A 14,430-nucleotide genomic window follows, 5' to 3' on the forward strand; every position below is an offset into this window, starting at 1 on the left:
ATTAATTATTTGAAAAAAAGGTGTACCAACCCTTTGGATCATACCAAAGCCATTTTTGAATTTGTAACGCAGTGTAAAAAAAATCTATAACTGCATATCAAGCATTTGCTAAATTAGCAATGAAAATCTTACAAACGCTATATAATTTAATATTTCAATGATAAACATTCATAATAAAAACATTTTAATTAAATTCAAATTTTAAACATTTTTGTAAGGGGTGTTAGTTTGCTCCTTCGAATATAATCCATACATTCTGTTTTTGAATATTTGACAATGTTTGTGCAAAGTGGCGTTTTTTTTTAAGTGTGAACAAGTCTGTGTAATGCTTTTCGTGTATAGGAAGCCCTTTACCTTACACACAATCATTTTCAGCAATATTTATATTACCAAATGTCGACTTCGAATCAGCAAAACGCATGGTATGTTTTCCCTTTCATGAATCAGTATGACACAGAAAAGCATATAAGGACAAAATGGATTTCTTCCCTTGTTTGTTAATTAAAACTGATTTTTTACTTAATTGAAGAGGCAGCCTAATGCTTATTGAAACACTCTCGAGTCCGTTTCCTTGGTAGCATCAGTATTTTGTGCCTATGGACGAGATCTAAATACCTAAAATGTGGTGAAATACGGCGACAAAATCGGTATTTTTTGTGACATCATGACAAAGAGTAGGGATATCTGCTTCAAGGAATCTTCATGTCGCAATCAGGCGTGTACAAACAGCAGTTGATAAAACGAATTGCGGTCGACGTGGAAAATGACGTGAATCTTATCAGCTGTTCGGTGGTAGCGAACTCTATCGTGTTATGCTATATTAAAAGATAAGTTAAAACATTTGTTGAATTAAAAATGTTAGAAGAAATTAACTTTTTGCAATTCATATCAAAACGCACCTCAATATCAAGGGATGTTGGGTTTGTTTGACAATGCTTTTCTTAGGTACGGTTGAGAGTTTGCGTCAAAGTCTGAAGGTTGAACTCTGTTGCGCTAAAACGTTCATAGCCTCTTCTACTATTCGTGACCTTTCAGTTGCTATGCGGACACCATCTCGAATACGCAACGATGTTGACGATTTCTTTAATCATTCGTGTTTCTCCTATTTCAACATGTTAATAGTCATTACTAGCAGACTTCATGTTTGAAACAAAAATGCGTTTAAAAGTATAAACTTTGATCACATTGTTTTTTTCATTCGAAATCATAGATATGGACGATCATTTCCTCAAAGGCAACCATTTTGACATTTTTTATCCAATACATTAGTTATAGCGGAATCGATAAAATGGGCCATAGCTATTTTGTACTTATTACTTCAGGGGTATTTCGTTACTGTAGATTCTAATATATTGACGCATTGTTCGTCAAAAATCTTATTGTGTGTATACATTTTTTATTTTACAATAACAAAACACATTTAACGAGCTCAGTTACAAACACAGTTGAATTTAACCTCCAGTTCGAGAGCGATGGTAGATTGTCGAGCTCACATTCACCAAGGGAGATAACAAGAACTTTCACTACAGGGATTTATATTGGATGCAACAAACTCTAAATATAGTTAATTAGCTGGTAACTTTCGATATATTTTGCTCAATATATACTATATGGGCAACGTTCTTTCATGATAGTCACAAATATGTGCATTTAAATTAAGAAGTGATGCGATCGAAATTCGTGCCGGAACTCTCACTACTAAAAAAGATAGAGGGGACTATTGACGCCGGGAGTTTGCTAAAGCAAAACTCATCAAAATACTCTATGACGGCAATTTTTATTGACTAATTTCGATTGAAGCAAATATATGTAAATTCATATTCATTCACTGACATTTGATAGCAGCTGATGCTTTTACATTTAAATAGATGAAAACGTAAATAAGTAGATTATTTAATCTTACCTTAACCATGGGAACCAGACTGAGTGTTGCTACCGTTTTTAAAGGTGACCGTATTGACTCATTTAGAACTTGTGCTTCCGGTTAAATGTAAACATTCCGTTTTTGGCAATTTTCATGACAATAATTGTTCAATCAGTCCGCAAGGAGGTTTACAATGTGCAGTTCTTACTGTGTGTAGTGTTACTACTGCTTGCACATACAGGTAGGGGTCATTATAGGTTAATTAACTATAAATAGTTATGGACATATCACTTTCTGAAATGGTCAGAAGTGGGTGGGTGATATAAAGCAATAATTCCTTATAAAAACATTCTAAATTAATTACAGTTTGGAACAGTGTGTACAATTAAAATAACATATACTTCAGTGATACATTAACCAGTTTTATTGAAATCTTTCAAAAATAGTAAATAATCACATGTTATCACCTTAGTTGCAAGAATTCAACTCTCAGCTTAGGCTGAGAGTTGCAATGCGCTCTCTCTTGTCCATGGGTGCAAAAAGTTATCAACAATTCAAAGGTTAATGAACACTGAAACTGCAAGAGCTTATTAAAATTTACCTATCTAAACCACAAACTCATCCAAATGGTACCATTAAAGGGGCCTTTTCACAGATTGTGGCATATTTTGAAGATTGTCATTAAATGCTTTATATTGATAAATGTATACATTGGATCTTAAAAGCTGCAGTAAAAAATCAAGAATAAAATTTAAAAAAGGGAAAAAAAGTAGCCGGTACAAGGGCTCGAACCAGTGACCCCTGGAGTCCTGGAGTAAGTCTGAAGTAAAAACGCATTAGCCCTCTCGGCTATTCCGCCGGGTATATACAGTTGAAGTATTTTATACCTTATATAAGCAATCTTCGTTGTTTCGTAAATTTGAACGACAACAACAGAACTCTCCAAATTATTCAATTGTTTCCCGTTACAACGTTTTATAATTTTTAGGTTTTCAAATCGTCAAAAGATGCATATAATGGCTATATTGGACTATGGTAAATGTTCAGTAATACTGTTTCCTCACAAATATCATAACTAAAACGAAAATTTGCGAATCTGAACCAACTTTTTTCAATTTTGTCCATATACCACTCCGTGAAAAGATCCCTTTAAAGCAAGAAATAATTGATATGCATTGACTAAGGTTTTGTTTTGTACGCTGTATCTGCCATATTTGAAAATTGACCCATTATACTTATAGGTCAGGTCGCATTACACCAATATTTTGTACGTCGCGTTATGTGTTGGAGCCAAAATGTCCATAACGATGTGGTATTTGATACAGAATACACTGTTTCAAATTTAAACATAACAATGTCAGCGAGAAAAGTGTTTTTAAACATCGTTGTGTTTTTATCGGATGCATGCAAAGGATAACATCCGTAGGTTTCCATTCAAATATATTTAACATGGTTATGAAGTTTATTCATTATTTTCCTTAATTTGTCTCGAACGGTGTCTGTAACTCTGTTTAGTGAAGCGCACGGATTCCGTGCGCTGAACTGCACCCATGTGTATGAAGGAGTGCATATGGACTCCCAGAGCCGCCATAGCAAAAATTATCAAAGGTTCTGGGAGTCCGTTTATATGGACTAGTTATCACCTTATAAACAGCTTTTTTCTTGGGCGTTGGAAGTCCTTATTTTCTTATTTTGTTAATAAATCCATTGACACCAGCTGGAACCTACACTATTATAGAAGATAATGTTAGAGTTTTATTAAATATAACACAATAGAAACACTGAAAAAGGGATACTTGTGTGCACGAAAAAATCGTTTACGTCTTATTTGCAAGGATAGAGGTCTACCCTATGTAAAAGATCACTATATGGAGTGCTATAGACATTGTTTATAAAACGAATTGCCCTTTCCTGAAGTTTTTCCATCTTTTTAATATTAGTTTCTGAACAGAAATACCAGGTCATTGAGCAAAAATTAAAATTTGATAAAACAAAAGTATAGAAAATTAAAAGCTTGTTTGCTACACTTAAATTTTTGCCAACTCTTTTTAAGATGTTAATCTGAATGGCTACCTTCTTACATAATCCTTGTATGTATATGTGTATCAAAATTAAGTTTATAGTCTATGTCATTACCAAGTAGTTTAACAACTTTTTCACAAGTAATATCTGCATCACCTATCTTATATGAGTTTTTTTTACTAGAAGTTGATTTGCCTATTGCAAAAGATTAAAATTTGTCAGGGTTAGCTTGCATTTTGTTAAAGTGAAACCAATCAATAAGAATGTTGCATTGATGTTGTAAGACATCATCATTATTGTTGTGTAAAATGAAAGATTAGTGTCATCTGCATAATTAAAAAGGGTAGATTTCTTAATAAAATAAAAAAATATCATAAATAAAGACGTTGAACAGTAGGGGCCCCAGGATATAACCCTGGGGGTACTCCTTTTGTTATACTGGTCCATGTACTAACTGTATCTCCTATTTTAATTTGCTGTTTTCTGTTAAAAAGGTAAGACTGGAGGAGTTAGGATGCAGGCTCTGACATACCATATGCTGACAGTTTTGACAGTAATATATTTTGCGGCAGGCAATCGAAGGCCTTGGACAGGTTCATGATAATTGCTGCAGTGTAATGGTTTTTATCCAGAGCCTGCCTCCATTCCTCCAGAAGTTTTAATAGGGTGGTTTGACAGCCATGTCCCTTGACTTAAGCACACAAAAAATTATTAAAAATTGTATCAAAATGAGAGTTAAGATGTTTAGCAATAACTTTCTAAAGAGGGCATTGGTAAAACACTTACTGGTCTATACTCTATAGTTAGATTTGCTGAAAGGGTCATTTTTCATGTATAATGGTGTGACTTGTGCCATTTTGAGTTTATCTGGAAAAGTACTTGTGGCAATAGAAATGTTAACAAGATTTGTAATAGGCCGGTTTATCAATATAAGCCGGTTTATCAATTTTAAAAAGCTGAGCTGATTAAGTATTGTGGGCCAGAAATGATAATTTAAAAATATAAAAAAATATAGAAATATTGAAAACATTTAAAAAAATCAATTTAATTGTATAGGGTATGTTAAAATATGTAGATAATGATATATGAATGTGTTTGTTAAAGTGATGTTTTACACTGTTTCTAAAAGTTTCAATCAAATTTATAGTTGTCATTTCTGGTCGACAATACTTTATCCTACTTTTTATGCCCCCGGATCGAATGATTTGATTGTTTTTGGCCTGTCTGTCTTTCTTTCTGTCTGTCATTTCGTCATTCTGTATCAAAACTTTACCCTTACATTAAAGTTTTGAAATAACTTTTGAAATAATGAACATAGCAACTTGATATTTGGCATGCATGTGTATCTCATGGAGCTGCACATTTTGAGTGGTGAAAGGTCAAGGTCGTCCTTCAAGGTCAAAGGTAAAAAAAAAAACTTTAACCTTACATTAAAATTTTGCAATAATGGGCTACCTCCCATGCGTCGTTTATCTTATCTCTTTTGATAAATATGTCACCGTCTAGTATATTCTTGAATCTTTTTCTATAAATATAAAGAAGTGAAACTCCAGCTGCTGCAGTAGTATTGAATTATTATTATAAACAATTAGTAGGTCCTTTATTTAAGGCAAGTGACCGATTGCCCAAACAGTACAAAACAGCACAATACAGCACAATACAAAACAACATAAACACAAATAAGAATAAAGCTGGAGTCACCGCCTTGGAACGATCAATGCAAAGCATTGGGGTTTCAAACCGGTTTTGGAGCGCTCAATCTCACAATTGGCCCAGCAATATTAATAATACATTTAAGTGTAAATAAAATTTAACCTCATAGCATTGTAACTCAAATTAAACAATAATAAAAGGGAATTAAAACGCATTCAATTTAATAACCATTTAATTACTCAATGGTATTGAAGATACCAGAGCAACAGAGTTACAACTTTTTGAGGAACGATGTAATGAAACTATGAACAAGTGTCAACTACATTCCTTCTTTATAGAAAAAAGATTTAAAAAGATAGCATCATGAAGTTTATAGTTTAGATCATCATCGCACTAATACAGGAAGAAGCAGCAATAATTGGTGTTAAAGTTCCAGATTACATTTTTTGGTTGTTTATGTACTGCTAAAAAATAAATCAAACAAGAAACGCTTGTCACAGAGAAAATAAAAATAAAATTATAAACCCAATAAAAGGAATGTAGTTGATACTTGTTTTTAGTTTAATTTCATCGTTCCTAAAAAAGTTGTAACTCTCTTGCTCTGGTATCTTTCCTACCATTTAGTAATTAAATGGTTATTAAATGGAATGCGTTTTAATTCCCTTTTATTATTGTTTAATTTGAGTTACAATGCTATGACGTTAAATTTTATATCAAGATCAGTTTTAAGCTCACCTGATTGCTCAGGTGAGCTTTTGTGACCGGTCTTTGTCCATCGTATGTCCGTCCGTCCGTTAACATTTGCTCGTAAACACTCTAGAGGCCACATTTCTTGTCCCATCTTCATGAAACTTGGTCAGAAGCTTTGTCCTAATGAAATCTCGGCCGAGTTCGAAACTGAGTTGTGCCAGGTCAAAAACTAGGTCACTAGGTCAAAAAAAGAAAAACCTTGTAAACACTGAAGAAGTCACATTTCATGCCCAATCTTCATGTAACTTTGTAATAATGTTTGTCTTAATGATATCTTGGTTGAGTTCAAAAGTGGTTCCGATCCGTTGAAAAACATGGCCGCCAGTGGGCGGGGCAGTTTTCCTTATTTGGCTAAAGAGAAACCTTTTAAACACTCTAGAAGTCACAATTTTTGTCCAATCATTATGAAAGTTGGTCAAAACATTGGTTCAATTGATGTCTCGGACGAGTTCGAAAATGTTCGAGATCGGTGAAAAAACATGGCCGCCAGTGGGCGGGGCATTTTTCTCTATATGTATATAGTGGCAGTTTTCCCTATTTGGCTATAGGGAAACCTTGTAAACACTCTAGAAGTCACAATTTCTGCCCAATCCTCATGAAAGTTGGTCAAAACATTGGTTTTATTGATATCTCGGACGAGTTTGAAAATGGTCGGGATCGGTGAAAAATCATGGCCCCAGTGGGCGGGTCATTTTTCTATATATGTATATAGTGAAAATATGTGAACGCAGTAGAAGTCACATTTTTGGCCCAATTTTCATGAAATTTGCTCAGAACATTTGTTTTCTTGATACGAGAGTTGAGTTTAAAAATGGTTCCAGTCAGTTGAATAACATGGCTGCTGGGAGGGGGGCAGTTTTCTCATTATGCCCCCCCTCTCCCCTTTCGAAGAAGAGGGGGTATATTGTTTTGCTCATGTCGGTCCGTCCGTCCACCAGATGGTTTTCGGATGATAACTCAAGAGCGCTTATGCCAAGGATCATGAAATTTAATAGGTACATTGATCATGACTAGCAGAGGACTCCAATTGATTTTCAGGTCACTAGGTCAAAGGTCAAGGTCACGATGACCCAAAATAGTAAAATGGTTTCCGGATGATAACTCAAGAACACTTATGCCTAGGATCATGAAACTTCATAGATACATTGATCATGACTCGCAGATGACTCCTATTGATTTTCAGGTCACTAGGTCAAAGGTCAAGGTCACGGTGACTCAAAGCAGTAAAATAGTTTCCGGATAATAACTCAAGAACGCTTATGCCTAGGATCATGAAACTTCATAGATACATTAATCATAACTCACAGATAACCCTTATTGATTTTCAGGTCACTAGGTCAAAGGTCAAGGTCACGATGACCCGAAATAGTAAAATGGTTTCCGGATGATAACTCAAAAACGCTTAGGCCTAGGACCATGAAACTTAATAGGTACATTGATCATAACTTGTAGATGACCCCTATTGATTTTCAGGTCACTAGGTCAAAGGTCAAGGTCACGATGACCCGAAATAGTAAAATGGTTTCCGGATGATAACTCAAGAATGCTTAGGCCTAGGATAATGAAACTTCATAGGTACATTGATCATGACTCGTAGATTCATCGGTACATTGATCATGACTCGAAGATGATCCCTATTGATTTTCAGGTCACTAGGTCAAAGGTCAAGGTCATGGTGACCTGAAATAGTAAAATGGTTTCTGAATAATATCAAGAACGCTTATGCCTAGGATCATGAAACTTCATAGGTACAATGATCATGTCTCGCAGATGACCCCTATTGAATTTCAGGTCACTAGGTTAAAGGTCAAGGTCACGGTGGCCTGAAATAGTAAAATGGTTTCTTGATGATAACTCAAGAACGCTTATGCCTACGTTCATGAAACTTCATAGGTATAATGATCATGACTCGCAGATGACCCCTATTGATTATCAGGTCACTAGGTCAAAGGTCAAGGTCACAGTGCCAAAAAACGTATTTACACAATGGCTGTCAAGGTCACGGTGACTAAACTTAGAAAAATGGTTTCCGGATGATAACTCAAGAATGCTTACGCCTAGGATTATGAAACTTCATAGGTACATTGATCATGACTCGCAGATGAAATAATGATGAAACTTGACCAGGATGTTTGTCTGGACAATAACTAGGTCAAGTTTGACATTTGGTAAATGTTGAATGAATCGACTCCTCTCAGGTGAGCGAACTAGGGCCATCTGGCCCTCTTGTTAAGACTAGTTTGCGTTATGATTGTAAATGTCAAGCAAATGGTAATACCTTTACAGATTTATAAGTTTTGTGGCCATAGCTTGAAATTTGCTGTGAATGAACATGTTTTATCTGTAAATTATTTCCAGAATGACGCGTACATAGAGGAGTCCTCTTCTGGCGACCTCCAAAAAGTTCAAAATAAGAAAACGAATGACAGAAACCAATACCAGGGAAAGTGATATGGAAAGGGAGAGTACGATTCTAAAGGAATTTTAATTCCACAACCCAAACTAGCGTTAACACTATGTCTGATACGGTGAGTGTGGTAACCTTAAATTCAGACCAAGAACAAGGTGACCTGAACTCTGTTTGCGTCAAAATCGAGACTGATGAGTGGTATAATGCGGCTGCTGGTTTGTATTCTGTGTGTGCCAAATCAGAACAGGTTGTATGTGAAGAGAGACAACCAGATTGCAACAAACAAGATGGCTTGAATGTAGTACATGAACAAACAGTATGTTTACAGATAGATCAATATTGCACCAAACAAGATGGCTTCACTTTCAAATGTGTTCAATCAGAACAAACAGAATATGAAATTATGCATCAAGATGCCAACGCACAAGATTTCGTCAAGTATACAAAAAATGATCCCAATGCTTTATGTGATCATACCTTTGACCAATATTGTTCTAGACCAACTGTGGGTGGGGAGACAATACAAATGGACCATTGCTCGAACTTCAATGTTCAAAGACATTCAAACTCCGACAAAAATTACTCAGGTATTTTCTATTTAAGCTCATATTGAGCTCTTGTAAACGCCGTTTATCCGTCGTGCGCCATCAACATTTTCTTTGCTAACAGTCCAGAGGCCACATTACTTGTCTGACCTTCATGAAACTTGGTCAGGATTTGTTTGACAACTATATCTTGGGACAAGTATAAAAATGGTTCTGATTGATTGAAAAACATGGTCACAACAGTGCAGGACATTTTTCCTTTAATGGCTCTAGTAAAACTTTGATAACACTCTAGTTGTCACATATATTGGCAAACCTTCATGAAACTCGGTAGGAGCATTTGTTCTTACTATATCTTAGATGTTTTGAAAAATGGATGCGGTGTGTTAAAAACATGGCTGCCAGGGGGCGTGTCATTTACCTCATATTGCTATAGTAACACCTTGTTTATACTTTAAAATTTACATTTATAGTCCAAAGTATATAAAACTTGGTCAGGACATTTGATATATTTGATTAGTTTTAAAATGAGTATGAATATACAAAAATAAAGCTGCCAGTGAGCGGGTCATTTTTCGCTCGGCTATTTTCGGAGAAAACCTGACGTATTGTCATAGCCAGCTCGCCGTCCGCGTCGTGCTTAAACCTTGACATTTGTCTCTAAAATCAAAGTGCTTCCACAGAGCTCCAGATAAGGATTCGTGAAATAAGTAACGGTACTGCCACTGACAGAAAGAAAAGGAGTAACGCTGAAAATCAATTAGTACCCGTACTGCCATATCCAAAAATACAGGTAGTACTGTACTACCAGTGGGTAGTAGAGTACTAGGGTGTTCTAGGGTGTATAATAGACTTTACAGAAACATTTGCACCAATTATAATAAATATATTTAGCTTCTAAAACAGTTACTTTATTAGGTTTTCCATTCTGAATTATGATGCAAATACAACTACACATTAAAACTCATGACTAAATACTATTTCTTCATTTTTCTTGACAAGAAAACACAAGCAAACAAGTAAGCTAAGTAAATGAACACCAATGTCACTGTCTCAACTCAAATGAATCATTGCTTTAGGAGTTAAATGTCAAAGTTGGCATAGTCTTCGATGAAATCAAATCGATTAATATCGGGTCGACGATGTCTTTTTCTGGGTTTACACGATTGAATGTAAGGATGGTTAGACGACCGTATGAAGTCATTATATGACAACAAAGTGTTTTTTAAACCGCTTTTGGTTTAGCCGGCCTTACCCACGCGCAGACATATTGTTTTTGACGGGTTTACGAGTTACCGGAAATCACGCGACAGAATAGACAATAATACCCAACCCAGTCTACAACTTTTCGGTAATTTAAATTAACGAAAAGCGCCGTTAGGTTAGAGACCAACAAATCACGCCGCGCTGATGCAGACGTATCAGTACGGCCAGATTTTTTTTGTAAATGCGTAAAAGGGATAGTAAAGTCAAAATTGTACGTCCAGTTTATAAAAATAAATGCGTAAACCTTCATGAAAAAGCCGTATTTACGGCTGTACGGCCTTTACATGTATCTGGAGCTCTGCTTTCACCTACAACTTTGCAACTTAATATGTAGGTGCACCTTGGTGAGTTCTACACGCCACACCCATTTTTGGGGTCACTAGGTCAAATGTCAAGGTAACTGTTACAGGACCCAAGAAAATTTACATTAAAATTTATATTTTATTTCACAGAATGCTGTATAAATGTGTAAAGTATGGATTCTCAACACACTTCAGTAATTTTTTTCGTTCAATTTCGGATGTAGTTGGGAACGCATTTCTTATTTTAAAAAGTGTAAAATTTTCCCAATCGAAAAACAAACAATCTTAATTTTAATCTTATTTTTAAGCCCCATTTCCATAATTGTGAAGAAAAAAAACACTGCTAAGTGGTGCATGGGTATTATTTATGTTTATGCCAAAGCTCTAGTTGAACATTCCTTATTGAAGGTTTCCAAAAAAGAATTATTGTTTTGAAAAAAAAGAAGTTTTTAATAAGTCTAAACATGTCATTCATCTCCTAATCCAGCTCCATTAGTTGAACCTTAGAAAAAATAATATTTCATTCACTTTTGTTATACTATTTTTAAGTATGTGACATTGTGTAAGCATTAAAAGGGTCACAATGAAGATTATTTTGGCTAAACAAGAGAGTTTCTTAAAACTTACGTAGCAATTCCGTTAGTTAAATTCTAATGACATATTTTCAGAGAGTGCAGAGAATGCTGTGACAACGGCTGTTCCTGTTTTTCTGAAACCAGCTAAGAAAAAAATTAACAAAAAGGGTGACCGAGTGAAGATAGTTAAGGTATATATTAGTATGGGGTATTTTGTTTTCCTCTTATCCCAACCACAGATATGGATGTATTAAGCATTGCGCTGGTCCATACGTACGAGAGTCCGTCCGTCGTAGGACTTGTGTTTCGAAACTATCTTTTACTACTGTGTGGCTCGTGATCAATCGTGCACAGTTGAATGACATTTAATACATGTGCGTTAAGTGTCGTCTCATAAAGCATTTGCAGTCTGCACAGGCTACTTATGGAAGACACTTTCCACTTTTATGATATTTTTCGTTTAAAGACTTTTCTTAGCAAAAATCCAGTTCAGCTGGAAAGTGTCGTCCCTGATTAGCCTGTGCGGACTTCACATATAATCCCTCAATTTTATGTTTTAAAGGGATCTTTTCACGCTTTGGTAAATTGACAAAATTGAAAAAAGTTGTTTCAGATTCGCAAATTTTCGTTTTAGTTATGATATTTGTGAGGAAACAGTAATACTGAACATTAACCATGGTCTAATATAGCCATTATATGCATCTTTTGACGATTTTAAAACCTAAAAATTATAAAGCGTTGCAACGCGAAACGATTGAATAATTTGGAGAGTTCTGTTTTTGTCGTTAAATTTTGTGAAACTACGAAGATTGCTTATATAAGGTATAAAATACTTCACGTGTATGTATTCGGCGGAATAGCTCAGTAGGCTAGAACGTTTTTACTTCAGGACTCTGGCAGGACTCCAGGGGTCACTGGTTCAAAACCTGGTCCGGGCAATGTTCTTTTCCTTTTTTAAATTTTATTCTTGATTTTTTACTGGAGCTTTTACGATCCAATGTTTACATTTATCGATATAAAGCATTTAATGAATAAGTTAAAAAATGCCAAAATCTGTGAAAAGGCCCCTTTAAGTCTTTAGCTGCTAGGCTGAATAAGCTCATACTTTCACTGCTGGATAAACCTTAATGTGTAGACGATGATAAGGATAAAATGTGGTGAACATTATTCGTAATCTAAATGCCCATAATCTGTGTTTTTTTATTCTCGCACTTTATAAGGGGAATATTGGGGAGAGCTATATAGATTCGCCAAGGACAGTCGTAGCATATTAACTTGTGCAAATCCATATTTTGGTTCGGATATTTTTGGCAGAATATTGAGTAAGAACTCTCTTTTCTCCAGTAACTCAAAAATTATTGCTAATGAAGAGCTGAAACTTAACATTATTATATCATCTATTGCAGAGAATTAAGAAAGCCAAGATCCCAGAAAAAGAAAAGACTATGTACAATCTTCAAGAGAGGAACTTAGCCAGCTGTATGAATCTAGCTGCTCGAGATAATGACCATTTTCTCTGTAAGCCCTTAAACAAAATATCCGTAAGCTCACACTACCAAGTCTCATTAAAGACAAACAAACATAGTGATCATGTTAAGCTCCCTGAACACTTACTTTAGTTATTTGATTCCTATTTATTTACGCTTTATTGCACCTAAAAACCTAAGATCATGTTATGAACAACTATAAATTAGTTTAATATTTAAATTGGATTTTTTTTATAAATCTTTCATTGAAAATTATTATACCCCCACTAAACGAAGTTTAGGGGGGGTATATAGGAGTGAGCTTGTCTGTTGGTTGGTCGGTCCGTGTCCGCTCTCTTATTCAAGTAGTTTCCATCCGATCTTTACCAAACTTGGTCAGAAGTTGTAACATGGGCCTTGCCGGGTCAAAAACTAGGTCACGGGGTCACTTAGTGCGTTTTAAACATTCAGCATGTTGTCCGCTCTCTAATTCAAGAGGTTTTCATCAGAGCTTCACCAAACTTGGTCAGAAGTTGTATCAAGATGATGTCTAGGCCAAGTTTAAACATGGGTCATGGCAGATCAAAAACTAGGTCACGGGGTCACTTAGTAACTTTTAAACATTGATAAAGGTGTCCGCTCTCTAATTCAAGTACTTTTCATCCAACCTTCACCAAACTTGGTCAGAAGTTGTATCTAGATGATGTTTAGGTCAAGTTCAAACATTGGCCATGCAGGGTCAAAACCCAGGTGACGGGGTCACTTAATGTGTTTTAACATATGGTGTGCGCTGTTCTTTCTGAAGACAACATGCAAAATATTCTGTGTCAATGCGGCATGTGGGGGTATTCGTCACGTCTGTGACCTGGGTTGGCACTAATCGACCGCCCTCGGTTTTAACCGGCGGTTTTTACCGGTTAAAACCGCCCCGGTCAATACTCCCAAAGTGGTCATAATTGGTCAATACTGGTCGATTAAACTTTACTCCCAATTTTGATTAATATTCCATGCTTAATTAAACAATATTGATAATATAAATTAAACAGACATGTTGCCAATAATGTCTTAAGCTATTAAACCCACTATTTTATACCTGTTCATGCAATTTTTAGACCAATCTCTCAAAATTTTGCAAATGAGTCAAGTTGGTCAATTGGATTTTGCTGGTCGATTGAATTTTTTGTTCAATTCTAACGAATTATGAATGCTCAGAAAATTCTGATTCAACAAGAACCTGTCAATTACTGTGTATTAGTTGTTCCTCATTCCCCACTGTCTCCACAGTCTTTCACAGTCTTCAAACATATACAGGTTAGAGCACCCAAAACTGATAATAGGGCCTTACATGGCTCCTTTGACACAACCCTTACTTGTCATGTATTCTTGCCTGGATTTCTTTAACAAAATAGTGAAAAATATTTTATTTTACCATTGATATAAAAAAAAACTTAATAGGAAATAATTATTAAAAGAAAGAAATAATTGAAAAGAAGAGTCTAGAGTAGACACACAATTGGTAAACATTATTTGTTGCCAAAATCAAGAACTTTGATTGCTTATTCATTTGAAGACCAATT

The 14,430-nt window shown here is 35.3% G+C and overlaps 1 protein-coding gene across 8 annotated transcripts in view; it reads left to right on the forward strand.

Annotated features, from left to right (window-relative positions):
- LOC127847814 (zinc finger protein 737-like) overlaps positions 1-14,430 on the forward strand; it is a 128,307-nt gene that overhangs the window by 94,680 nt on the left and 19,197 nt on the right. For 3 of the 8 annotated variants that reach the window (XM_052379995.1, XM_052379998.1, XM_052379996.1), the window contains exons 3-5: positions 8,947-9,286; positions 11,481-11,578; positions 12,794-12,905. In XM_052379995.1, the coding sequence (XP_052235955.1) occupies positions 8,947-9,286; positions 11,481-11,578; positions 12,794-12,905 (550 nt within the window). Of the gene's footprint in view, positions 1-1,971; positions 2,106-8,647; positions 9,287-11,480; positions 11,579-12,793; positions 12,906-14,430 lie in introns of those variants that run through there. The other 5 variants (XM_052379997.1, XM_052380003.1, XM_052379999.1 and 2 more) reach the window with 4 other exon arrangements.

This window comes from Dreissena polymorpha, chromosome 10 (genome assembly GCF_020536995.1).
Source record: "Dreissena polymorpha isolate Duluth1 chromosome 10, UMN_Dpol_1.0, whole genome shotgun sequence".
In the NCBI taxonomy this organism is placed as follows: domain Eukaryota; kingdom Metazoa; phylum Mollusca; class Bivalvia; order Myida; family Dreissenidae; genus Dreissena; species Dreissena polymorpha.